Genomic DNA, 25,499 nt, shown 5'->3' with positions numbered 1-25,499 from the left:
TTTGAAACTGTTGAAATTTATGAGTATGGCATGATAGTTTTCATTGTTTTTTTGTCTCCTATTTCATCACAGATAACGATGTTCCGTTACTAGAGCTAGAATCCATTCCACATACGAGTACATTGAAGAAGACTTCTCAACAGTTGTCAGACTTTGTGCCAAACAGAAACGGCTGTACAGTCAGTCGGAAATTCTGACGAAAGCTTTCAAAACAATGTATTTTAAAGTATTTAAAGCAGCAAGGTTATGTTTGTAACTGGATTGTCTTTTGCCACAAACAGCTACGTGACATCAATATTTGTTTGTTACTGTAGTAAAACAACAAGAAAGTCATGTTAATTTTATGGAAAACCTGTCAACACTTATTGCCTGGGCCTACTTGTTATTCCTTCAGAAGGTCTAGTCTACTTTGCAGATATGGTCAATTTAAAAACTTGGATTATAAGGACATGTGAGGACCGAAGGTTGTCCAGATATGGAAGAAAGCAGGATATATAGGTTTCCTGTACCTCATGATACCTTGCCTTTTATTGTCTGTCTATAGTATAATGTGCTTTATAATGTGAAATGAAAGTACACTATTAACATGCACAGAGTCCCTGCTTTGGTTTTGGATAAAGTCTACAAAGGGATACATGTGCAGTGTTTTACAATTGTGAATGGGGGTTGGGGGGGGGGGGATCGTTACCAGATCTAGATCATCCAGGATTAAGATAACTCAGGATTATCCAAGTTTTACTGTATACAATGCTTATTACTAGCTAATGACACATGTCTTTAGTCAGGAAGAAATAACTTGTACTGAACAGTGCACTAATTGTTTGGTTTGGTGGGAGGGAAGAAGCTGAGTTTAGAGGCTGCTCAGATGCCCAAGTGAAAGATTTTGCTAAATTTACCCTGGAGCTTAACAATTGAGAAGAACCAAAAGATACTTTGAAAAAAGGAATGCTTTCTTCTTTTCTCCTTCTGCCCCTTCTAACCACCACACTGTCTACAATGCATACCACCCCCACCCTCCCCATTATTAACCAGATATTGTATTTTATGCAGGGGTTTGGCTGGGATGGAAAATATTCCATAAGAAAGAAATTCTTGCCATTAATAACTTTGCAGTTAGACAGGCACAAACTTTCTGAGAGCCTCACAGGTACAAATCTGCTAAGAGTATCTCTGTTAGGTGATCATATTACATATTGTGTTTGTATAGTAATAGACTGAAATTCTGTAGCAGCCAATTTTATGGATTATTCAGTTTTCTTTCTGAATAAAAAAACAATTGTATTGTATGAAAAACAGTAGTATAAGTAGCCTAAATGACCTTTAGCATTTAAACACTGTACTCATTAAAGGTTCAATGTTTTGCACAGTTGATTTGCACAGTTGATATGCACAGGTTTGCACAGAGAAGTCAAGACTTGTGTCTACAACATTTGTAAAAGCTTTTGTGCCAAATTTAAAGAAACAGAAACTTCTGTGTCAAATCTGATATTTGTATAAGCTTGGCTAAATGTACCAGTCACACTTAATTTAGCAAATTGTTGTAAGGAGGAGGGGTGTGGCTGGGGGGTGGGGGAGCATAAAGGACAGAGGAGAATGAGGGAATAGCAGAATGAGAACGGGTGAGGTAGTGGTTTTTAATTCCTTATTGCTTAATGCATCACTTTTTGAGTTGTAAATAAACTTGTAAAATACATGTTGATGCCTTGATGTACATAATATATATTCGAGTATCATCAATTGCCATAGACACGTTCGTTTGTCTCATCTTTGTTTCTTGCGTTAATTTGTTTGTTTGTTGAGAATATGTAGGTAGGATGAATTGATGGAATTGTTTCGTGGATGTGGTGTGGTTTGTATTGGCAGAGGGTAGAGTGAAGGAGTAGGACTATGGTGTAGATGACTATCTCAGTGGCATAGGAATGTACTTTTGAGTGGAGGGGCTGAAGACTGATGGCCGGCCTGGGGGAGGGGTCTAAAGGGAGGGGGTGTCCCCCTCCCCTTTGGAATTTTTTGCATTTCCAGGTAGCCTCAGATGCAATTTGGTGCAATATAGCACACTTCAACACCGACTCCATTTTGTAAACTTAATTTTGTATTTTCACCTGACCTTAGATGCAATTTGGTGCTCCAAATGAGATTTTTTTTCTCATTTGGAAATGAAAAAGGGTTTTCTGACTTGCGAAGCGGGGGACGGAATGATACTTCCGCCCCTCCACATTTTTCACTGGGGGGCTGGTGCCCCCCAGCCCCCCCGGTTCCTACGCCCTTGGACTATCTTAAATTGGCCTACCAGATAAATCACGTTCCATTGAGGTGTAGAGAAAGAATCAAGATGAAAGTTTCATTTTTTTTCAAATTTTCTGCACTTTTATCACTCATACTGCTGAAGTTATATTTATGCAGTCTGCACTAGTAGGAAGGGCGAATGGATAAAGCTCAGGATGTGGAAATATATGGCAAGCATACTAGACCTACTGACCTACTCACTTAATTGTAATTGAAGAAGTTACCAAAAGAACTCTTGAACTTGGAGGGAGGGGTCAGTGGGGTATTGGAGGAATTTAGAAGGGGTGAGGATGTCGAGGGGGGGGGGGGGGAGGGAGGCAATTGCAACATCTACCTATTGGATAATCCAGCACTCTGTGGTGCCTTAGTAAGCCTATTAAAAAGCCAGAAATGTTTCTCTTGATCTGGAGTTGATTCTGCGGTCAGGTATCGTCATCAGAACATTAATGTAACCTTAATGTTTATACAGCTTCCAGGAGTTACAGTGAGTTGGTATCCAGTGGGTATATAATCACAGTGGTTTATTCACAGTAACAAATCTGGGCGAATCATCGACTTGAGTCACCCAGCCGATTCTTTTCCTCAAATAATTACGTTAGTGTACGACCCACATCATGAATGTGTTGACCCATCGCCTTTATTTACCCCTACCTATCCCTACCGCACTCAAAAATTCATAACTACTCGGTTGATAATATCGATAAGACTTTGTTGAAGGTTCTGTGTCTTTCAATCGATACGATAACTATACCATATGTGAGATAGCATAATCCCAAACGACTGAAATTCATTTCTATCATAACATCTTTGGCTGGACCCCTAAAAGCTGCATAAACCAGAGAAATCACTCGCTTGGAAATTATTCTACTTGACTAAGCCTACATCGAATTACAAAGAACATTAACTCCCTCTGGTTTAGCAATGCCTGTTTGCGCAGACTCACCAGTTTAAACGATGTATTTATGACAGTCTCCTTGCTTTTCCAGACAATTTTTACAGAAATTCAACACTCTTGTAGTCAATTATGACTTTTTTTGGGGTAATTTTAATGTGAAACGGGACTCTTGTGCACGCCGTAACGTATGCCTGAAGTGTATAGTATAACCATGCGAGTGTAAATTGCGAATCAAAGTGCCGCCAAAATGAACACATTGAACTGTAAGATTAAATTAAATTAAGATTTGATTCCCAATTCTTGCGAGCAGTTCCCAGTCATTGTTATTAGTTGTATTTTGCATTACTTTCCGTGTGGAACTTTCATGGAATTATGTTGGTTACCCCCCCCCCTATACAGGCTAAAGGGCCTCTAAAATAGGTTTGAGATTGTGGGAAGGGTGGGGTGGGGGGGTTGGGGTGGGGGGGGGGTGTCAGACCGACGTGCAGTCTTGTTGAATTGCTAACAACGCCCGCGTGAGCCTATTTTTGTAAAATTGCCTCGTTGACAATTATTGGGAGCCTCCCCTTGTGTCGGGCCTTGATATTTAAGGTTAAAGTACCACTCAAGAAATGGGGTAGCTAGAAACCATCGCATATAGACCTATATAGAAGTATAAGACATATATTGAAGTTGGTCGATGCTTTTGCACTATAATTGTTTATGCCGTGTACATATCGCAATATAATGATATCGAAGTGGAATTGGTCACAACGTGAGTTTTGTGAGATTACACTTATAGCATAGCATACATCTTCGATGTTTGCATCATACTTTTCAGTAATTAAATGTTCAACCTAGGGTTAGTCTCTAGTTAATTATTCGTTGCCGAGAGGTACCACAATGGGTGATGGATTCCCCGCACCCCCATCGTTAGTTGGGGGTCGTTCAGTCGGTGGATTTTTTTTTTACATTGAGTCTTACAGAGAATCTTGGGAAACGATAAAATAGTGGAGTGCCTCATATTTGAATAACATCCTCAAAGACAAAAACAAAACGGCATCAAGTTAGCTCAAAATGTTGCACAACTTTTCGAAACGCAATTAGATTAATGGTAAATATGCGATTTATTTATTAGTCGTATAGAAAGACGGAAAGACCCCACAGTTTGCAACAAAACTCTCCTAAAATTTCTTTATCAATTCAAATGACGTATGCTTTGTACATTAGGGACATGTTCCACCCATAAATCAAACAAAATTTGTTTACTTTAAGTGACTGATCGGAGACGAGAAAATATGAAATTTTTGGGGGAATACATGAACATTCCTGATAAGTATGAGAAGCCTAGAAAATCTAGGAAGGGTAACTGTTTGATAACAGATAGACAAAGTCGCTAGCCGGCGATGGCAGACACAGCTTGAAAGTATGAAGCGCTGAGCATAGAACGAATGTTGTTGGATAACATATGAACCCATGCACGAAAGAATTAATATACACAATTAAAAATACGGCAGAGGATATTTGATAGTGTATTTACTGTAAAAGATCATTAATGCATCAGTTGATAAGTTAAGTAGAAACAAAATTAGCAAAACTTAATAATGAAAAAAGAAAGAAAGAAAGAACAGAAAAGAATGCTGATATATTAAACAATCGTTGTTTAAAATAAGAAAAAAAACAGAACACGAATGAGGAAGAGTAAATTTAGTTTTTACGAAAATGCTTGATAAATCTCCCCTAGCTATCTGATATGTGACCAGGATTTAACATGCAAACCATATAGACGTAGGCAAAGTTCAGCAATTCATATAATATAAGATTTTTTTTTATTCGAACAGAACCGTTTCACACACAGACGACAGGCATAACATATGTTTGAAAAAGTTATTCCACTTTTCCTGAATATTACATTGTGGTCAATATCCGACTTTCACCCCCCCTCCATCCCTACCTGCACAGGTTTATATAGTATATTTGTCATCGTGCCCTTCCGATAAATATCTGAAGGGCTCGGTTGGGGTGGGGCAGGGAAGAGGTGTACAATACCATCACTCGTGGGAGGGGGGGGGGTGTATGGAAAGGTCGAGAGAAAGAGGTGGAGTATGAGGTGGTATTTAGCCAGCATCATGTTAGATTGTGTAGGCTTAGATTGATAATCTGTGTACTCAACAGTGTGTTCCCGCCCCATTACCTCTCTGTTTATTACACTTAATGTCAAGAGTTGGTTGTCGTCATAGAGCAAGGTCTAATCAACGACCTACATGTTGAGATGAAGTTATAACATAGTAACAAGTCTGTGAATGATTAAAGACTATAGCTGTACATGTACAATGGCACAATGCTACATTTAAATGAGTGCAGTGATGTAGGTAGATGCATTCGCTGAAATGATAGCAACGAGACAGGTTTGTTCTCTTGTATTATTATTATTATTATTATATATATATATATATATATATATATATATATATATATATACATATATATATATACATATATATATATATATATATATGTGTTGATACTAGATGAGACTAGTGGAACACTAGTAGTTGTAACTCGGAGTTTCACGCTTTGTAGCGATCTTCAGACAACTCTAGAGTTGTCTGAAGATCGCTACAAAGCGTGAAACTCCGAGTTACAACTACTAGTGTTCCACTAGTCTCATCTAGTATCAACATATATTCCGCTCTGTCCAATGGACATAGAGCACTCTGCGCCAAGATAGACGCCAACCTACTCTATATATATATATATATATATATATATATATATATATATATATATATATATATATATATATATATATATGTTGATACTAGATGAGACTAGTGGAACACTAGTAGTTGTTACTCGGAGTTTCACGCGTTATAGCGATCTTCAGACAACTATCAACATATATTACGCTCTGTCCAATGGACATAGAGCACTCTGCGCCAAGATAGACGCCAACCTACTCTATATATATATATATATATATATATATATGTATATATATTATATATGGCGGCAGGTAACAGGTTTGTTCTCTTGGTTTTAGAGCTAGCTATACGGACTCTTCGAGTGAACTTGATAGATGATTATGCCTACAGTGTGCACATGTACAGCAGGCGAGAGTTTAAAAAGATGTGTGGCAGAGTACTGATTGATGTGTTGCAAAGGTTACTTCATTAACAGCTTAGTGGTTATGAAAAATGAATAAATTGTATTAAAGGAAAAACAAGTCTTTGTGCAAGTGATTGAATAAACAACAAAACTACGACCATACATGTAGCAATACCGTAAGGTACAGACAGAAACTGTAATTGGTCTGTTCATGGTGTAGGTAACATCCTATTGTGAATCTGATATGCCATGACAGAGAGAGAGAGAGAGAGGGGGGGGGGGGCAGAGATAAAGGTGGAGAGAGAGGCGGGTGGAGAGAGAAGGGGAGGGACAGAAAAAAGGGGGGAGATAGAAATTTGGTGGGAGGGGTTAGAAATGACATTAGCCAGTGGGAATAATATTTAAAAAAATTATTATTCGTAAAAGGTAAATTGAATTCTTAGCTTAAGCATATTAAATTTATGACATGACATGTTGAACAAACTTTCAACAATTTTAAGGAGTGTCACTTCTATTGATGTAATATAAAGTTAGTCCAATAACGAATAAAATAAACGTTTAATCTTTCATTCATTTCATCAAATCACAATACGTATTTAATCAAAAATGGCAATAATTAGTTATATAAAAATGGAGAAAATGGGAGGGGAAGATGGGTCAGTTGGCAAGTATTCAAGAAATATGATTATTTTGGTTCGCTTGACCTTTTCTTTCAATTAAATTACGTAATACAGACTTCTGCCTTTTCCAAAGAAAAGAGTTGGGATTTGAGAAATCTATATTCGTTCAAAGTAATAGCAAACTTCGAAGCATCTGTTTGTTTCTTTTGGCTATAGCAATTAATTACATGACCTGAAACTTTTCCGGCAAAATTTACATTGGATGTAATTCTTAAATAGTTAAGAAATGGAAGTTACTCACAGAAAAGTACGAAATTTATATTTACATAAAATTGGAAGTAAACTGGAATTCAATTTATCAATACCCTGCCAATTTATCACACAAAAGTCCACAAGGAAAAATAAGGAAAGAAAGAAACTGGTGCGGATCGAGGGGGGCGAGATTTGGGAACACCCCCTTCTTTTAGCACAACCTTACGGTCAGAATTAATTTTAGATCCATAATTTACAGCCTCAAATATGCCTCAGAATGTACCATTTTATGTCTAAAATGTTTTCTGGGCGAGGACCACCACACCCCGTATACATGAGAGTCGGCTTCAACGACTCCAGGCCCACACGCCTTCCTTTCTTAAAATCCTGCAACCGCCCCTGGAAAAAATCGCAAACTATTTACAAGGAGTTATTTGTTCTGTTCTCCATATAAACATTACCAATATTCTGACAACGTATAGGTTAATGTGAAGAAAAAGGCGCCAAAAAAACAAAAAAAAAAAACAAGGAAAAATATATTCAAGACCCAAATATAAATGAAACACCACGTCATGCTGTTATGGTAAATTAAAAATACGTATACTTGTAATAATACTTGGTTTACGTTCACAAAGGAAGAAAGCAGCTTTCATGAAAACAACGACAAAAAGACAAAGGCATCTTGAGTAAAATCTCATAATAAAGCAAACCGTCTGATCAAGATTGATTTATTATCTGGCTTATTATTAGCGACTTGTGACAAGCTCAATATCCGTATAAATAAATTAAAATAATTCAAACTATTATGCAAAAGAAAAAATTGGCTTCAGGTGTTACATTTACCTATAACTATATTGTTTCTAAAATTCAAAGGCTGAGGTAACATATTCTCAATTTCAATTTTGCAAACGCGCAAAATCGATGTGAAACGGTATAAGAAGTAAGAACTCGTTCGTATGTTATCGAAAATGACTTATCTTTGTGCATTTGGACAAATCGACGTCTAGTCGAAGAGCGTGTTCGTACCACGTGCTATAAAGTCAGTGTTATGGGTTGAGATAACTATTATAAAGATCGCAAGGCTGTAGTTTACGTCATCCGCGACGACTATGTGAACCTTGACACTTTTGATATTCATTGTATAATTTTTATCACGAAAAGGAACTTTGATGAAAGGTGAGCGGGGATGGGTTGGGTGCGGGCATAGGGAGAGGAGAGGGGGGCATGAGGAAAAGCTAAATATCAGTACGCAGTTCAGAATAAGAGTAAATATAGAAGCACTTTTCAAAAAAAAAATATATATGTAAGTAATACAAACCTATTACGGTTAATCTATACTTAATAAAGAAGTGTAGTCAACTCATACCTTTTGCAGTTATACAATGATGTGATTATCGAAACCTCAATATATCTCTAGACATAATCTCCAAAATAGTAATTAAATTTCATCCTTTTCTTCATCAATTGTCAGATAGATTTAGCTCACCCCTTTACCTATGTCTAAATGTAGAAACCAGTAGAAAATCATTATTTTGGCCGCGCTGTCGGATTTCGCATAACGGCAACTTGGTTATGAACCACTGCAACATTTCCTTAGCAACAGACTTGCTATAAGCATGCCCCATGCATGTAAATATATCCCTTATCCAAAATATGCTCAATTCGTTACTAACATTATTATCCGACGTGTAAAGGCTCAGAAATAGATTCTTTCTTTAGATCAATTGTTTTAATGTCAATACATCATGTTTGCGGTATGAAGATGATGATAATCAACACCCACGCACGTAGTCTAAAGGTCTAACCGTGTTAAGTGTAAATTTCTGCAAAACAGTCCAGCTGTTTCTGTAAGCTACATTCAAGCGGACCTCATCCAATCGGTTCATCGTCGACAAAAGTGGGAGCAGACCATAATATCTTAAAAGTCACTATTACTGTAATAAGAGAAATGATCAGTAAAGACATTCGATCTACCACCATCGATGCAAATTTCCAATCATAAATTACTTGTTCATCCCTGTCTTGTCTTTCATGGCGTCCATTCAATGCTCTTAGTTCCTCTAAGATCAAACACAGTTCACGATTTCGTCTCTCCTTCGGCCCTGTTCGTGTATCGGCTATCATCGGTTCATGTTCGTCGGTCGCATAGTTAGCATATTTTATACCTATGAGATTAACATCGTTGAAATAGTTGCTTTGAGTTGCTGATCCATTTCCTCTTCTGTCTTTGTAAGTCGGGGCGTTCTCAAGCAGTTCGATACCTCGTTGAGTTTGTCCGGCAATTTTGTCCCTTTCGGCGGTCCCACATAAAGGTTTGTATGTTCTACCGGGCTGTTTCATCCAGAGAATGATAGGTAACCACTCTAGCAGAACCTTCCTTACCTGTGGATATTTCAAAATGTGGCATCAAATAACTACACATCAATAGTGAAATCATCAATAAATGCAAAATTGCAATAAGTGAGTATTGGTTACGAACGTGTAATTACTTTAATATCAGATTCGATGGCTGTGTAGGTGGGGGAGTGTGGGGGAAGGGGGGAGGGGTTTAGTAGCACGTTGTGATAACGTGTGTTGTCACTTTCTTCTGTAGGTTGGTGAGGGGCAAAACAATACATTTCGAGAAAAAAAAAGAAGTCTGTAATATCTCACCCCATAAAACACTAAAATAGACAACCCATTTAGCATCGATGGTTATGATGCATGGTATAGCATATACCTTGGTGTATGAAAGCAGATAATCACTAAAGCATATTTGGTATGACATATAGTTTTATTCTATATGTATATACGTACCCATCTGTGCATCTTGTGTGTATTGGGATTGCGACTATTCAGGTTAATCGTCGTAATGGTCATAATCACCGACACAGAAACCAGGATTAGGACGCACGTAAAATACTTACCTGTGAGGAAAGGAGAAACATACAAATATCAGATAGACCGAGTTAAAAATCAATCCAGAAGCAAGACGAAAATGTAGTGTCGCTATATCGCATATGATTCCTGGCATATTTGATTGTCTTTATATTTCGACCGGGGTTGGGAAGGGGGTGGGGGTGGGGGTGGGGAGGGATGAGACAGTTTTTAATTGAGACGGAGGAGTGGTAGTATAGGAAATGAAGCGAAGTATATACAGAAGGGAACGGGGTAACAGATTTGCTATATTTGACATTCGATTACATTTTTAGGTTAAAATAAAGAAAAGAGTATAATTAAAAAGCAGTTTCATACGTACTATAGCTAATTGTGAATACCTATTATGAATTTAATTCTGACAGTCCATAGTGATTGAAGGTATCTATATCTAACCATATCTTCTATATCATACAGTTTTTTTTATAACTAACTACTACGCTACGTTGGTGTTTGTTTTTAGAACACCGCTACGTCACAATCGCAGTGAAAATATATCATGTAAACGATAGACCTACAGATAGTACTAGCTACCAATAACATTGGTTTTAAGCAATTTGAATACCCGATATGAATATTCATTTATCCTATAATCGTTTATTATATCTGCACGTATACTACGCTGGTTGCGATCGGTAAGTGTTCGTTTTTCGTATGTTCTATTTTTTCTCTCCACAAAACCATGCCAAAAACATTGCTAATCGTTGAAAACTAGATTACAATGTGAAACTCCTACCGGATATGACGTTCCGATTATATTCCATTAATTTTTCATTTCTTTGTCATTAAAAACACCAACCTTATTTTTGAAAAATAAAAAGAATAAGAAATAGCCACACCTCGTTTATCACAAGGTGCTTAATTTGCTTTAAATATACCCCCCCCCCCCCCCCCCTCCAACTCTCTCTCTCGTAAATACAGTTTAATACATTGATTTTGGCTATTATAGTAAAGTGCTATCCACTATCTTGGATATCACACTAAACAAATCAACGTTCCAAATCCCATGGCCACAGCTCTGATGTTGAGAAGTTCTGTTAATTTTTGAAGTAATACCACTTTGGCAATGCAATGTGAAATGGATATTTAGGTCGCATACTCTTCGTATTTCTTATTATATCAGTACAAACTTCACGTTTATCAATTAACTTCTTATAACATAATGATGAAACATAAAAATGAATGATCGTATGTTTTTAGTTTATTACAAAAATTGTTAGTAGAATATTAGTCTCTAAGAACTACGACAAGGGTGATATGCAAGCAAAAAAAAGAAAAAAGAAGTAAGAAATAAGAACTACTCAAAAATGTGCAAAAACTATAAAAAAGAAACTCAATAGGTGAGAAGTGCGAGTGATTTTCTACTACTCAACTACAAATATTAAATACTGCAGTGTACTTAGACTAAAGCAAATACATAATAGTTCTAATACTAAGATGTTTTTCTTGAAATAATTTTATATGAAATAACATTAGTTTCCTAAACAGTTTCTTTATTTCATTTTGTACCGTTTCACTGAGATTATTATATAACTAATGCAAAACAATGATATCGGAAATTAAAGTAAACTGTAAATATCTCAGAATATTAAGGTATAGAAACTCATGTCTTCAGTCATTTGTTTGGTGCATATGCTAGAAAGGTAAACCAATATCCATGCCTGCCAGAACGTTAATCAGAATACGATATTTCTTTTGATAACATTTAGCCCCAGACGAAAAATTCAGGTAATTAACATTTTCATCCGATCCAAATACGTTGAACAAATTACGTTCCAGTAGTTGCTCGGAATATGCGGAAGTTACAAATATCGACTGCAATACTAAGAAACCTAAGCGATATTACAAAAGTAACCTTACGAGTTAAACTACCGGCGGCCTACATGTATAAGTTTATTATAGTCACTGTGTTAGGCTGTTAGTATCATCTGCTATAGCCTACTCAGTAAAGATTATCATGCATGCATGCTTACCAAGGAGAGGAATGGACAAAGATGTAGAGGGCAGTATTTCGGCCAGGACAAGCATGAAGACTATCACTGATAGCAAAATGGTTACGCCTGCGATGGAGAGGAAAAGGAAGGATTTGAATATTCATGACCTTACCGAGCAAAGGAATAGAGGTTGATGTAGTCGGAAGTTTGCCACCTAGAAGACCCATGAATATATTCAATCCTAGGAGGAGTGTTATGCCTGCAGTAGAATGGGAATGGTTGTTAGATCAATGTGTTAGGCTAAAGAACCTAGCTTATATGCTTCCTAACATTGAAACCCATAAGCAAGGGCTCTCCCTATGAGAATTGTTTATTTATTTTTAACTGAACAATAACAATGCTCGATTACTGTTTTGCAGAGAAATTTTCCAATAGTTTTACTATATAGTCAATATTTTAGATCACTTTAATTTGGAATTAAGAACTTCTTATTCTATATTGAATATTACACCATATACCGTACTCTAATTAAAAATAAGGAACGTTAGTTAAAGAAGAATAGTTGGCAAAATCAGACATACTTTTGATTCGTTTTACCTATTTATTTAAACAATCTAAAAGATTACAGCGATTACGTTTGACTGCAATAAGTCATGATTAAAACAATCAACAATACAAGGTTAACTGTTATATAAATACTGTCAAATTTCAATTTCCAGAGAATACGCGACTTAGAAGGAAGATTACCATATTCCTGTTGTTTGACTTTATTATTACAAACCAGACCATTGGTAAAACACGAACGCAACAGACTATCAGAATTGATTTTTATCCGATATTGAATGCGAGGCAGTAGAAGAAACATTTGGAAATATGACTTGTTGTTGTATTTGCTTTTAAATTTCTTTGCGGACATGTTGGTAATGTGGATATCCTGTGTGGTGCATTTTTATTACCATTTTTATTATTTTCGTAATATTTAAAAATGTAGAAAATGAAGGGGAAAAAATGAATTTGCTGACATTTTAATTTACGTGTACATTTAATGACGTTAATCGAGGACACCTTCTTTCATTTCTTTCGAAAATAAAAGAAAATCTTCTTCTATAGCTGTCTTCTTTTGTGTGTTCCTTTTGTGACCTGCAAACGATTACGACTTTCACATCTTGAAATATGTCAATTGAACTAGGTAAAAGTTAGTCAGGCCTGCAAAGGATAATACCGGGCAGACTCTCATCCCGTGTTGCCAGAGTTACCCCCACCCCACTCCATTATATGGCACTCCAAGCTGCAACGATTGATATAAAATTACAGAAAGAATAAATAGCAGCCAGGGTTACCCCCCATTACAAGGCACTGAACTTGCCAAGATAGCATTGGTATAAAATTACAGAAAGAATAAACAGCAGCCAGGGTTGCCCCCCATTACAAGGCACTGAACTTGCCAAGATAGCATTGGTATAAAATTACAGAAAGAATAAACAGCAGCCAGGGTTACCCCCCATTACAAGATACTGAACTTGCCAAGATAGCATTTGATATAAATTCCAGTACGAATAAACAGCAGCCAGGGTTACCCCCCATTACAAGGCACTGAACTTGCCAAGATAGCATTTGATATAAATTCCAGTACGAATAAACAGCAGGAAGTGTACATTTTTCGCAATTTGTTATTTGGGCTTGTATATTGCCTCCACAAAGCTTCTATAAATGATATATACAATTAAAGTCAACATCACTTCCCGTGATAATGATAATGACAAGGACTATTTCTGCAGCGGGGAGGGGAGGGGGGGGGGGGTGAATTCGCCCATGTTAGCAGACGAATTTCGTTATAACAAATTATTATTTTATAATTTGCACTTCTATTTTTCGAACTTTTGAGCTAAAGTAACTTGTTACATTTACGCATTGTGTAACATTAAAGTGTTCATTCATTCAAAAAAGTACATGTTTTATTTTCCAAAATGTTGTAAAAGGTAATTTGCTAATACATCTAAATACAAATTGAAGTAATATATATATATATATATATATATATATATATATATATATATATATATATACAAGCATGTATTTTGAATAGTATGTTCATCTTTAATAGTTGCTTACCTCTAATGTGTTAAACGAAAACCTGATGTTACCCTATACGATATGGGCAAGTATAATTTAAATCTTGACAAATTCGCTAAGGAAGATTTCGCGCACTTATATGGATATCATAACAACTCTTAGCCAAAAGACCATTATATATCTGAAGCGTTGCATCATGTCACATGAAAATCAAATCTGTTTTGTACATGGATTATGTTAATTTCGTTGAGCCTATCGTTGTCACGAGGTAAAAGGCAATTTCGAACACGAATTGCGCAAAGCTCAGGGACCTGCTCATCATTTAAAAGTTGATTCTTAATGCTTTTTCTTAAACCCTTATATCGTAATGGATGGAATTAGGAAACACTTACAGAAAGATAGTTTTTCACCCGTCTCTGCCGGTAGGATAAAACTTAGCAATGATAACACGGAGAGAACGACACAAGGGATCAATATATTGACTGTGTAGTACATGGAACGCCGTCTGAGATATATGTAAAATTTAACATCTGGGTAAGGTTCTGGACAACAAGCGTAATGTTCGATCGTTCTATTGGCGGTGAGATCTGTAAATCAAATAATAACACATCTAATAGATCAACTTTATCAAATAGTATTAACAAATTAAAAGTTCGAGTAAATTTTTATTACTTTCCCCTTTTTTCAGTATATTAATTATTTATATATATTCTTGTCACTATATTAATAACATAACAATTAAAACAAATTCGTGGAGACAAAATTTTCCAATTGATTTTTATTATTAAACTTCAACTCATTCTTTATGTTTTTGAAATATATGACTTGGGTGCGCATCCACAGGCGCATGCGCTGTTCCATTTTAGTTGGCTTTTTGAATATTAAACTTATATACTGAGTTAATTTACTCTCAAGAAGCCATTTCTCCATTTGACATCAGAAACATAAAACTGACAAGGTTTAAGGGAAATGTGCGAATCACGAACAAAATTGTGTTGTTAATGTTTGACAACGGAGATTTGTTAGTAGGCATGCAAAAGAAAGAAATCCATCTTCTATCCTCCACATACCTATTCTCAACCTTCATGGTAGTCATCATACGTTCGGATCATGACTTGGACTATGCGCTTGCTAATGCACATGCGCTTTCTTCTTTTTTCTTCATTTGTTCTTATATTAGACCATTGTAATGATCAAACTTACTCTGAAGGAGCCATTCTCCATTAGTTAAGAATGATGTTGTATCTGTAGCTTCGTCTGAGAGCACTAGATCAACTAAATGTCCATGGTAGGTCCAGACACCATACTTTAGGAAACACCTTTGTACGTCGAAGGGGAAATACGTTACATCTATGGCACATGTACTTCGGACCAGGCCCGGAGGCAACCACGTGACTGAACCATCATATGTGGCAATTGTGTTGACGTGAAAGGTTGCGTCAAATCGTTCATCAGCGCTAGATGAAATAGACGTAAAATTGCAAATCTGCAGGTTTCTTGTAACTTGCGCAAAGGAATTAAAGATGGGGTGGGGGAGGGGGGGGGGGGGGGAACTTGACAACAATAAGGAGCGCGACGGAGAAAGATTTTTTTAATTCAAACAGAAATTTTAACTTTTCACAATATGATAGTGTATAATACGCTTTAGTTGTCTTCATGTAAAAACTTTAAAAATTGTACTTAAATTTAACCTTTTCCGGTTGTATTACTTATGGTTGACTATTCACTATTGTGTAGAATATCACCTTTGCAGATGCATTATCTTTCCCACTATGGTGGAGTCGAGATTGTAAAAAAACAAAAACAACTCCACAACAAAATGGCGGGACTAGGGTGAATACTGTTTCTCTCTGTTTCTATTTACACTTACTTATCTCATTACTATGATATGAATCTAGCAAACATCTAACATGAGTTAAAAAAACAAAACACATACATCCAAAGAACAGAGAGAATACATTGAGATATATACTACTTACCTCGTATACAGCAGTATATCTGGCGTCCAAACTTTCTTTGGGTTTAAGTGGATTTCACTGAGTCCACCGTACTCATCAGGTTCCCAAACTAGCGATTTATCTAACCAAGCCTGTATAAGATGAAGACAAAGACAACAAAAAAACAAGAAAAGAAATATGAATCGTTCGCATACAATGGCAACTCGTAATAAACGAGGAAGCATTATACAGCGACGTATTTAGTCACATGGAGTAAGCTTAGAACTGCTCCAAATCTAACCACTACAGGTTGTCACGTGAGTTTATCAAGTTTGACTTTTTGGCATTTTTTTTTTTAAATCGAAGATTTTTTTTTTCTCAAGAAAATGACATTTTCGTAAAGAGATGTGATATGTCTCTGAGCACATTTCATTTTTCGTCACTCACCCTTCACATATTAATGTCAATTATATAAATAAAACCAAACGGCGTCCCTTGGAGTTCGATCTTCCTTGTAGTTGCTCTACTACTACATTAAATTATAAACTTTTAAATTTAATACGAACAATTGCACATCCTGGCAGCCCGAGGGTCCTACAAGGCTGCACTCATTCGTATCGTCAACGTTTCCGTTTCAGACACACTAAGAAAAGAGTAATGTTAGATTGTAACCCATTTGGGGCTTACTTTGGAATAGATAAAGCAAAAGCGTTTTTTTTTATTGAGGGAGAGAGAGTACAGAGAAAACCATTGAAATTGCATATAAGTGCTCCTTTCACAATTAGATAATTATATATATATATATATATATATATATATATATATATATATATATATATATATATATATATATATATATATATATATATATATATATACATAGTTAGGGTGTCCACATATAACGCGAGAGGCCCGGGTTCGAATCCCGGTAGTGGCTGGAAGTTTTTTCACTGTTCCGGATTCTCCAACACATTACGATTTTAAATTATATATTATATTATATATAATATTATATTATCATTATTATTATTATTATTATATGTATATATATATATATATATATATATATATATATATATATATATTTATGTCATATGTATGTCAATATATGTAGGCCTACGTATAACATGCTTACACATGTCTTTTCTAGATGTGTTTCGTTCAGTAATATTTTTTTTATATATACTAGGATTGATAGTGAACTAGTGATATAGTGATTATATATATATAGTGATATATAGTGATACTAGGATTTATAGTGAAGAAAACCAGTGTCGAAATTAATACCTTTATAATGGGTGATTATTTTTACGATTTTTTTATATATAAGTTTCCCTTTAATGTTGGCCTTATATGTAAAAATGCTCCCGCAGAAATTTAATGACAATCATGACTTAAGTTTTAATATCACGTGCGAACCATCTCCCCCCCCCCCCCCCCCTCTGTCCCTTTAGGAACCACTAACCCAGAGATTAAAATCACCCTTTTGAATTTTCTCAGTATTTCATAAAACCTAACTTACATTGCTCAAATACGATCACACTAAAACATCCACCTATTTTTCACCCAGTACATTTTTTGGTTGTCACAACACCACTTTGAAATAAATTGCATTTTTGTCGAATCTAAGCTATCGTCGCGCAGATAGTTGTAATAATATGTAAATTTTAAAAGCGAATTTTTATACTTCCAAAATTGTTTCACTATTTTTAACTGAACATTGACTATAATAAAGTTCATGACATAAATTGCTATGGGATTTTAGTATCGATCAGCATATAGATAAATTGATAACAATCGATTCTCAAGTGTGAATTAAGAGAAACATTGGAATTACACAATTATCTTATGAAAAGAACTCACATTTCTTCTCAATGAAGGTTTATGACAGCACCGAAATGTGCTTTAGTTGCTATAAGCTCTCACCCCGAGACTGATGAGGGTGTCTGGGGAGGGTGGGGAACATGGGCTAATGTGGGAAGTTATTGATATTTATGGAGATTTTTTTCAAAACAATATCCTTATTCAACACGATCACCCTAGACCCATCTCCCCTTCCTTCCTTCCTTCCTTCCTCTCTGTGACATGTTATATAGTGAAGTCACTGGTTAAATTACACAACTTGAAACATGCATTAACCCATTTAAAATCTGCCAGAAAGTATACTTCGTAGAGTCTTGTACTTAAGGGTTAAACAACTTCGCAAAGCCAAGCATGCATCATGCACATATAATAAATATATGCATGCTTACACCGTAAGCATATTTCATATCAAGCATGAACATCGTACAACCTGAGCGGACAGAAATTAAAAGTGCCTCCCCTAACAAGCTATAACAGACGTGATAGAAATACATATGTAATATCGTTCGTTTAATATAGTGCTTTTAAGACATACATTCTGTAAAAAGGCAATAATCTCGCTTGAATAAACGTGTCACACCAAAAGATCGCATAACCAACCCTTGAAAAAAAATTCTTCGTTTCATTAAAATTCCTGACTCTTTATTTCTATCTCTACATAGACTTTCCAACAAGAGAGCTAGCTGTGTGCTCAAAATTGTGTTTATCAGCATAAACATAAAGAATTATCAGAGATTCCCTGAAAATTTCAGAATGGATGGTTTGCAACCTTTGTTTTACTTTTAAAAGCAAAGAAGAAAACAAGTTGGACATTTGTTTCTATGAGTGAGATTCAGTCACTTGTTAAAACAACCTTTGAGTGTCTTTTAAACATGTTTGTTCCTGTCCAGGTTGAACTTCCAAAAGCATTAATATGCTAGAGAGTAAGATAATGGTCAAAGAGTAGGAAACAGTGCACATAAAGATGGAACAGGGTAAGCATGTGAAACGAATGATTCCAGAGACAAACGAGAAAGCAAGTTCTTAAATAGACTTCTGTCCTGGACATAATCTATGAACAGATATCATGAGCCTATACCAATGATTATTGACACTTGACTTACCAAAGACAGCCACACGTTCAATGTGATAACTTGGTTTTTCTCATCCTGTGGAAGAAAAAGATCGACATAGAGTGATATAGAACGACACTTAACTATGATGTCATGTGGACATAATATAAGGCGACATGACATTTATGATCGTTACATAAATAATTACATAATAATAATACAGCGAGGCTGTGGGTAATTGGTTGACACGAACGACTTAACTATACATATTCATACATATTTAAATCAAATTAAATAGTAATAGAACATGGAGATTTATGATACGGACAAACCAACATGTAAGACAGCATATCCTTATTCTCTCTTGAAAGAGCGAGAGATAAAATAGCTTCACCTTAGATTAGTTAAACGACAGCATCTTGAGAATCACGTTTATAGCCATTGACTTATCGGGAAGTACACCATCTAGACAACACAGTTAGATTTGGACGTTGCGCGTAATTTATCGTAAACCACCAGAGATATTTCCATATTTGCATAAAGCAAAAAAAAAAAAAATTACCGACAATCCCAAATGTCTTGTAAATAAGGTACAGCAACTTCCTCACTTCAATTTAACGAATTCCTAGATGATTTCACGTCAAAATTTTCGGTCAAGTGGACATCTAATTTTATCAACTAAAGATCAATAATTTCTTGTCAAATTGTTCGATCGCGCGAGAAGATGTTCGTTTTCTTTCAATCGTATTTTACCAAAAATTCTGCCTTTCTTCCTCTTTTAAGAATGAAAGATGACAGGATAGAAGAATTAAAGAAAGTTAGACATGTTTCTAGGTTACCCTCTACACGCGTCAGTTCGATCTCAGAGTAATTTAATACATTGAAAAACCCTTTACATGAATTACATGACCGCCTGTAGTATAGGACTATATATAGGCTGTTGCAATGTCCGCTGCCTGCAACAGGTAGTTTACCTATTTAATACGTACTATGCCGTTGACTATAGGTTCAAACGTTTGCATATGGGTTGTATTGAAATACATTTAAAACTGCATATAGGAAATAAGGTAAAATACCTATAAGCAATGTCGTAGCCACGTGGGGTTGGGGGTGGAGGGGGGTGTGAGGGGGGGGGGGGCATGGGCCCCAAACTGCTGTAAAGGCCTCTGTAAACAATTGTCAGATTTTTTTTCTTCAGAAAATGGGACAAGCCTGTAACCGTGGAAAGCACTGGGCCCCCTAAACACATAGGTCTATATTCGCCCCTGCCTATACGTCAGTAACATCTGGTAGGCTACATTCCAATACAACAGGAAAATAACATTTGATGACCGTCTTATGCGTACATTTTGGTTGTAAGAATGCCTACCAGGGGCGCAATCCCGCCTACATCAGCACCCACTGCCAGACAGAATATTACAAAAGAGTCCTAACATAAAATATATATCACATGTATGGGCGAGACAACATAAAGAGTCGTATAAATTCTTCAATATTGTCTACAAATTCGCAAAAATTATAGCAGCATTTTGCATCTAAGCATCCTCCATTTTACAAAAAAAAAAAAAAAATCAAAGAAGAGGTGCCACCCGCCACCTTTAGACGCCTCACATGAAGATGTAACATGTTAGTCCCCCCCCCATCCCCCCAAGAATAAATATTGGTTATTGCGCCCTGTTGCCTGTAAGATTTACGCTGTGTTACCTTCTCCGTTAATGCACCGCTATACATACGCAAAAACATCTTGCAATTACACGCATTGTCGTCTGTGTGTGAGAAAAAAGACTGATAAACATTCAGACGCGACCCCCCTCCACCTCCCCCACCTCCCCCACCCCAATAATATTCTATAACACAACCTTTACCTGTGGTCAGTCATTGTTTTGGTATAATTACTTATTAAGTAATATTCTCTATCCAATGTAATTTGTCCAGTACTAAATTAGTCTGTTTATGAGATTGTGTTTTAAATTTTTTAGCCTGATTCATTCTAACTAATAATATATTCAACCAAATCACCCCAAAAATCTCCTTCAAAACACATCTTTTTAAAGTTCTTGATTCATGGAGTTTCATGATAAATATAACATCTTAGAATACAATTTATTCATACGCCCTGAGCGATGCCCGAGGAACTTAATTATACGCAACACCTATTTAATGTCCTTCAGTTTCCCTGTCAGTTTCTATGTAGGAAATGAACGACCAAGCATACATATTCTGCCCATAAGATGGCAGAAATTTGTCCCATTTTTCTCAAGTACTTCAATGAAATCCCCGTTCGATAATGTCTGCCAACGTGAGGCTTACAAAGGCAGGTTATAATAGAAACCAGTTATATTTGTTTATTTTGATTATATATTCACTTCATGATATTTATGATATATATGTAATCTGCAAATAATGAAATAAATATGATGACGATGATGATATAATAAAAATGGTTATCCCTAAAGCAATACTATCAAAATCCGAAGGCATTTCGGACATGCAACCCCCCCCCCCCATCCTACCCTCCCGGCCATACCAATACATGAAAAGAACGAGGAAATCAGAAGTGACTTTGATAAAAGTGGTTTCACCAATGAGAGAATTGTAGAATAGTTTTGAATTTACAAAAAGTTGCATTGAAGTGTTTGTTTCTAAGTTTACCCGATTTCCACATACTTCTGAATAACTATTTGAGAAGTTTATTAATGATTGTGTCCGTACGGAGTTTTCCTATACAGATTTAATATTGTGTCTGTTAAGCCTAGTGTTATTTGTAACAATGGAGTACTGTAGGACAATTTAAGTCATGTTAGTATGAAATGTCATGACCACCATGTAGACTGAACCTTTCGCTGTATAATTTCAAAACGTGAAATATGTTGAAAACATTTTGATGTAAATATATTTTACGCCAGTTTCCCATAATGCTTGAACCTCTCAAAGTAAATTTATAGAAATCTATTGTCTAAGGCAAGTCGATCAACTTTCTGGCAAATAATAGTAAAAATAAAAGACAGGATGTTTTTGACTACTTGACACAGGTGAAAAGTGACATTTATTGTTTACAAGACGTTCATTGGGATGGACACTTGGTTGATAGTATTCTCTCAGAATGGGATGGAGATTGTTATATTTCACCTGGGACGACTAATTCAAGGGGGGTCGCTGTTTGTATAAAGTCAACAGGAAATGTTACTGTTTGTAGACATCATTCTGATAATGAGGGTAATTATATTGCATTAATCATTGAGACTGCAGGACTTACATTCACTCTCGTGGTCCTTTATGGGCCTAATAACGATACTCCAATTTTCTTTAACAACATTCAGGAGGTTATTGAGGATTTTAATACCCCTCATATTATTATTGTTGGGGACTGGAATCTCGTTGTTGATCCTGAAGTTGATACTTATAATTATCTTCATATTAATAATCCCAAAGCTAGACAGGCAGTATTAAACATGCAGAGTGATTTAGAATTGTTTGATGTGTGGCGAGTTTTGCACCCTAATGAGAGAAGGTTTACTTGGCGTCAAAGAAATCCAGTCAAGCAAAGTCGATTAGATTTTTTCCTAATTTCTTCTGGTTTACTCAACATGGTGTTGAAGTCATCTATCACAGCAGGTTATAGAACTGATCATTCTTTAATTACTACATCTTTTAACTTCAATGTAATTAGGATGGGTAGGGGCATTTGGAAGTTCAATAATTCTTTGCTTGATGATGAAGGTTACTTGAAGAAAGTCAATGATGTGATTGACTCAACGATTGATCAGTATGTATGCTTCCCATATATTCGCTCTAATTTAAATACAATTCCAAGAAAGGAAATTCAGTTTGTTATTGATGATCAGCTTTTCTTTGAAATGCTGCTGTTGAATATTAGGGGAGCATCAATTTCTTATTCCTCCTATAAGAAGAAGGTCCAAAACAGTAGAGAAAAATATCTTATTGAGGAAATTAATCGTTTTGAGCCTTTTCATAATGAGAGTGAGGACACAAAGAATTATATCGATCAGTTGAATCGTGAGTTGGAGAAGTTACGTGAAAAAAAGACTTCATGGGTGTATGGTAAGAGCTAGGGTTGATTGGGTGGAATATGGAGAGAAGCCTTCTAAGTTTTTTTCTCAATTTAGAGAAGAGAAATAAGGTCAGTAGAACTATTAGTCACTTGAAAGATGCAGATGACCATGATATTTACGACCAGGATCAAATTCAAAAGGATGTGCTCAATTTTTATCGCCAACTTTATAGATGTCATGATGCTTTTTTTAAGAAATGAAGATCTCCATGAGAAGTTCTCAGATAAAATTGTGAAATTATCTACTGATCAATCAAGTGATCTGGAAGGGCCTCTGACATATGAGGAAATTACAGGAGTTTTGAGGAATATGAAGAATAATAAGTCGCCAGGTTCTGATGGTTTCTCCGTTGAATTTTTCAAATGTTTTTGGGACGATATTGGTCCCTTCTTATTACGGTCACTGAATTTTGGGTATAAAAACTATCTTTCTGTGACACAAAAGCATGGTGTAATTACCCTAATTCCGAAAGGTGGCAAACCACGTTATTACTTAAATAATTGGAGACCAATATCTCTGTTGAATGTTCCCTATAAAATTGCATCTTCTTGTATTGCTAATCGTATGAAAAAAATATTGCCCAATATTATTTCTCCTGACCAGAGTGGCTTTCTTGGTGGTAGGTACATTGGTGACAGTATTCGCACAGTGTATGATATTATCCATTCCCTGGAGTTAGATAATACACCAGGTTGATTGGGGTTGATTTTGAAAAGGCCTTTGACAGTATATCAGTTACTTTCATTAGAAAAGTTCTTAATCTCTTTAACTTTGGGCCGTCTATTATTAGATGGTTTGATACTTTCTATAGTGATAATTACTCATCAGTGTTGGTAAATGGTTTTCTGTCAGAAAAATTTCCCATTGAGCGTGGTTGTAGGCAGGGTGACCCTCTGTCCCCTTATTTATTTATTCTTTCTGCTGAACTTTTGAATAGCCTCGTTAACAGTGATGATTCTATTCGTGGTATTGATATTGGGGGACAGGTTTTCAAAACTGTTCAATACGCAGACGATACAACCTTTTTCATGCATGGTGACAGTACTTCTTTCAATAGGGTTATGGTACAACTTGACTATTTCAGAGATTTGTCTGGTCTTAAATTGAATTTGGACAAGTCCCTTTTAGTGGGACTGGGTAGTTTGAGAGGGCTTTCTATTCCACTTGATAAGAAGTATGCTATTCGTTGGAACACAGGTGAAGATTTCACTCTTTTAGGAATTGTTTTCAATACAGATTTGGGGGGCATGGTTAAAAAAAATTACGATAAAGCATTGAATAAAGTTTCAAATGTGATAAAATTGTGGGAAAAGCGTTATCTTACAGCGCTTGGTCGTATTACAATTGTTAAGTCTCTCATGTTACCATGTTTCAACTATTATATCATGTCACTTCCGCTGCCTGACTTGGAGTATAGAAATAGGGTAAATTCTCTATTTTTCCGTTTCGTATGGAAAAATAAACCAGACCGTATAAGCCGTAAACAATTAAAGCTCAGTTATGCAGATGGAGGGTTGAATATGATAGATTTTTCTAAACACTGTGAGGCACTAAAAATAAGCACTTTTGGTCGTCTTCTGAAGAGTGATCATTTCAGCTTCAGCTCTTGTTATTTACGTAAATATAACATTTGCACCGATATGTTTTTTACCAATGGGGATTTCTATATAAAATTAGCTAGTTTGAGATCTGCTCATCCCTTTTGGAGAAATCTCTTCGAAATAACATATATATTTATTCGAGATGAGCTATCTACCATTAATGATGATGCGACCATATTAACTTTGCCTCTCTGGAATAATGGGCTGATTGAAATTGGTAACAGTCCAGTGTATTACAAGCGCTGGTATGACAAAGGTATCCGTTTTGTTTGCGATTTTGTCACAGTTGATGGCAGGTTTCATAGTTTTGACAATTTCATCCAAAAGTATCTTGTTTCCACGAATTTTGTAGAATATTATGGTATTATTAACTCCATTAAAACTTTTTGGAATGGACCTGCTCTGGATGGGAATATGGATATTGCTTTTCCAAACAATTGCTACTTTAACAAAATGCTTTACAATGGTATGTTCCGTTCGAAAGATATTTACAACAAGTTACTACAGGATTACTACAGAAATCCTATACGAAATGGTGTGGTACCCTCGATATTACTGAGGAAGATTGGTCTTTTTATTGTTCAGTGCCATTCAAGTGTTCTGGTGATGTTAATTTGAGGTGGTTTCAGTATAGGCTGCTTCAGAGGATTATCCCGTCCAATAAGTACTTGCATTTAATAAAAGCAATTACTCATGACACTTGTACTTTTTGTCATAGGTATGTTGAGACAATTGAACATTTGTTCTATTATTGCCCACTCTCAGCTAGGCTTTGGAATCATCTCCAAACTTTGTTAAACAATATAGATATTGGTATAGTACTAGACATTAAGACAGTGTTGTTTGGTGCGGACATTGCCAGAGAGCTGAATTTGAGTATAATTTTAGTTAAGAAATTCATTTTCAACTG

General features: G+C 35.8%; 2 protein-coding genes across 4 annotated transcripts in view; one reads left to right on the top strand and one right to left on the bottom strand.

Moving 5' to 3' along the window:
- LOC139978739 (uncharacterized) overlaps positions 1-1,745 on the top strand; it is a 28,820-nt gene extending 27,075 nt beyond the window's left edge. The window contains exon 7 of the mRNA XM_071989199.1: positions 73-1,745. Within this exon, the coding sequence (XP_071845300.1) occupies positions 73-197 (125 nt within the window). The 3' untranslated portion in view covers positions 198-1,745. The remainder of the gene's footprint in view (positions 1-72) is intronic.
- Positions 1,746-6,663: 4,918 nt separating this feature from the next.
- LOC139978842 (neuronal acetylcholine receptor subunit alpha-7-like) overlaps positions 6,664-25,499 on the bottom strand; it is a 72,681-nt gene continuing 53,845 nt past the window's right edge. For 2 of the 3 annotated variants that reach the window (XM_071989371.1, XM_071989373.1), the window contains 7 exons: positions 18,967-19,011; positions 16,043-16,152; positions 15,267-15,520; positions 14,456-14,650; positions 12,030-12,116; positions 9,937-10,046; positions 6,664-9,522 (listed from right to left, as the gene is read on the bottom strand). In XM_071989371.1, coding sequence (XP_071845472.1) covers positions 9,010-9,522; positions 9,937-10,046; positions 12,030-12,116; positions 14,456-14,650; positions 15,267-15,520; positions 16,043-16,152; positions 18,967-19,011 — 1,314 coding nt within the window. In that variant the 3' untranslated portion in view covers positions 6,664-9,009. Of the gene's footprint in view, positions 9,523-9,936; positions 10,047-12,029; positions 12,117-12,162; positions 12,250-14,455; positions 14,651-15,266; positions 15,521-16,042; positions 16,153-18,966; positions 19,012-25,499 lie in introns of all 3 variants that reach the window. The other variant, XM_071989372.1, reaches the window with a different exon arrangement.

Source organism: Apostichopus japonicus, chromosome 13 (assembly GCF_037975245.1).
Source record: "Apostichopus japonicus isolate 1M-3 chromosome 13, ASM3797524v1, whole genome shotgun sequence".
NCBI classification, from domain to species: domain Eukaryota; kingdom Metazoa; phylum Echinodermata; class Holothuroidea; order Aspidochirotida; family Stichopodidae; genus Apostichopus; species Apostichopus japonicus.
The sequence above is the reverse complement of the archived record's forward strand: the minus strand, read 5'-3'. Positions and strand labels throughout refer to the sequence as shown.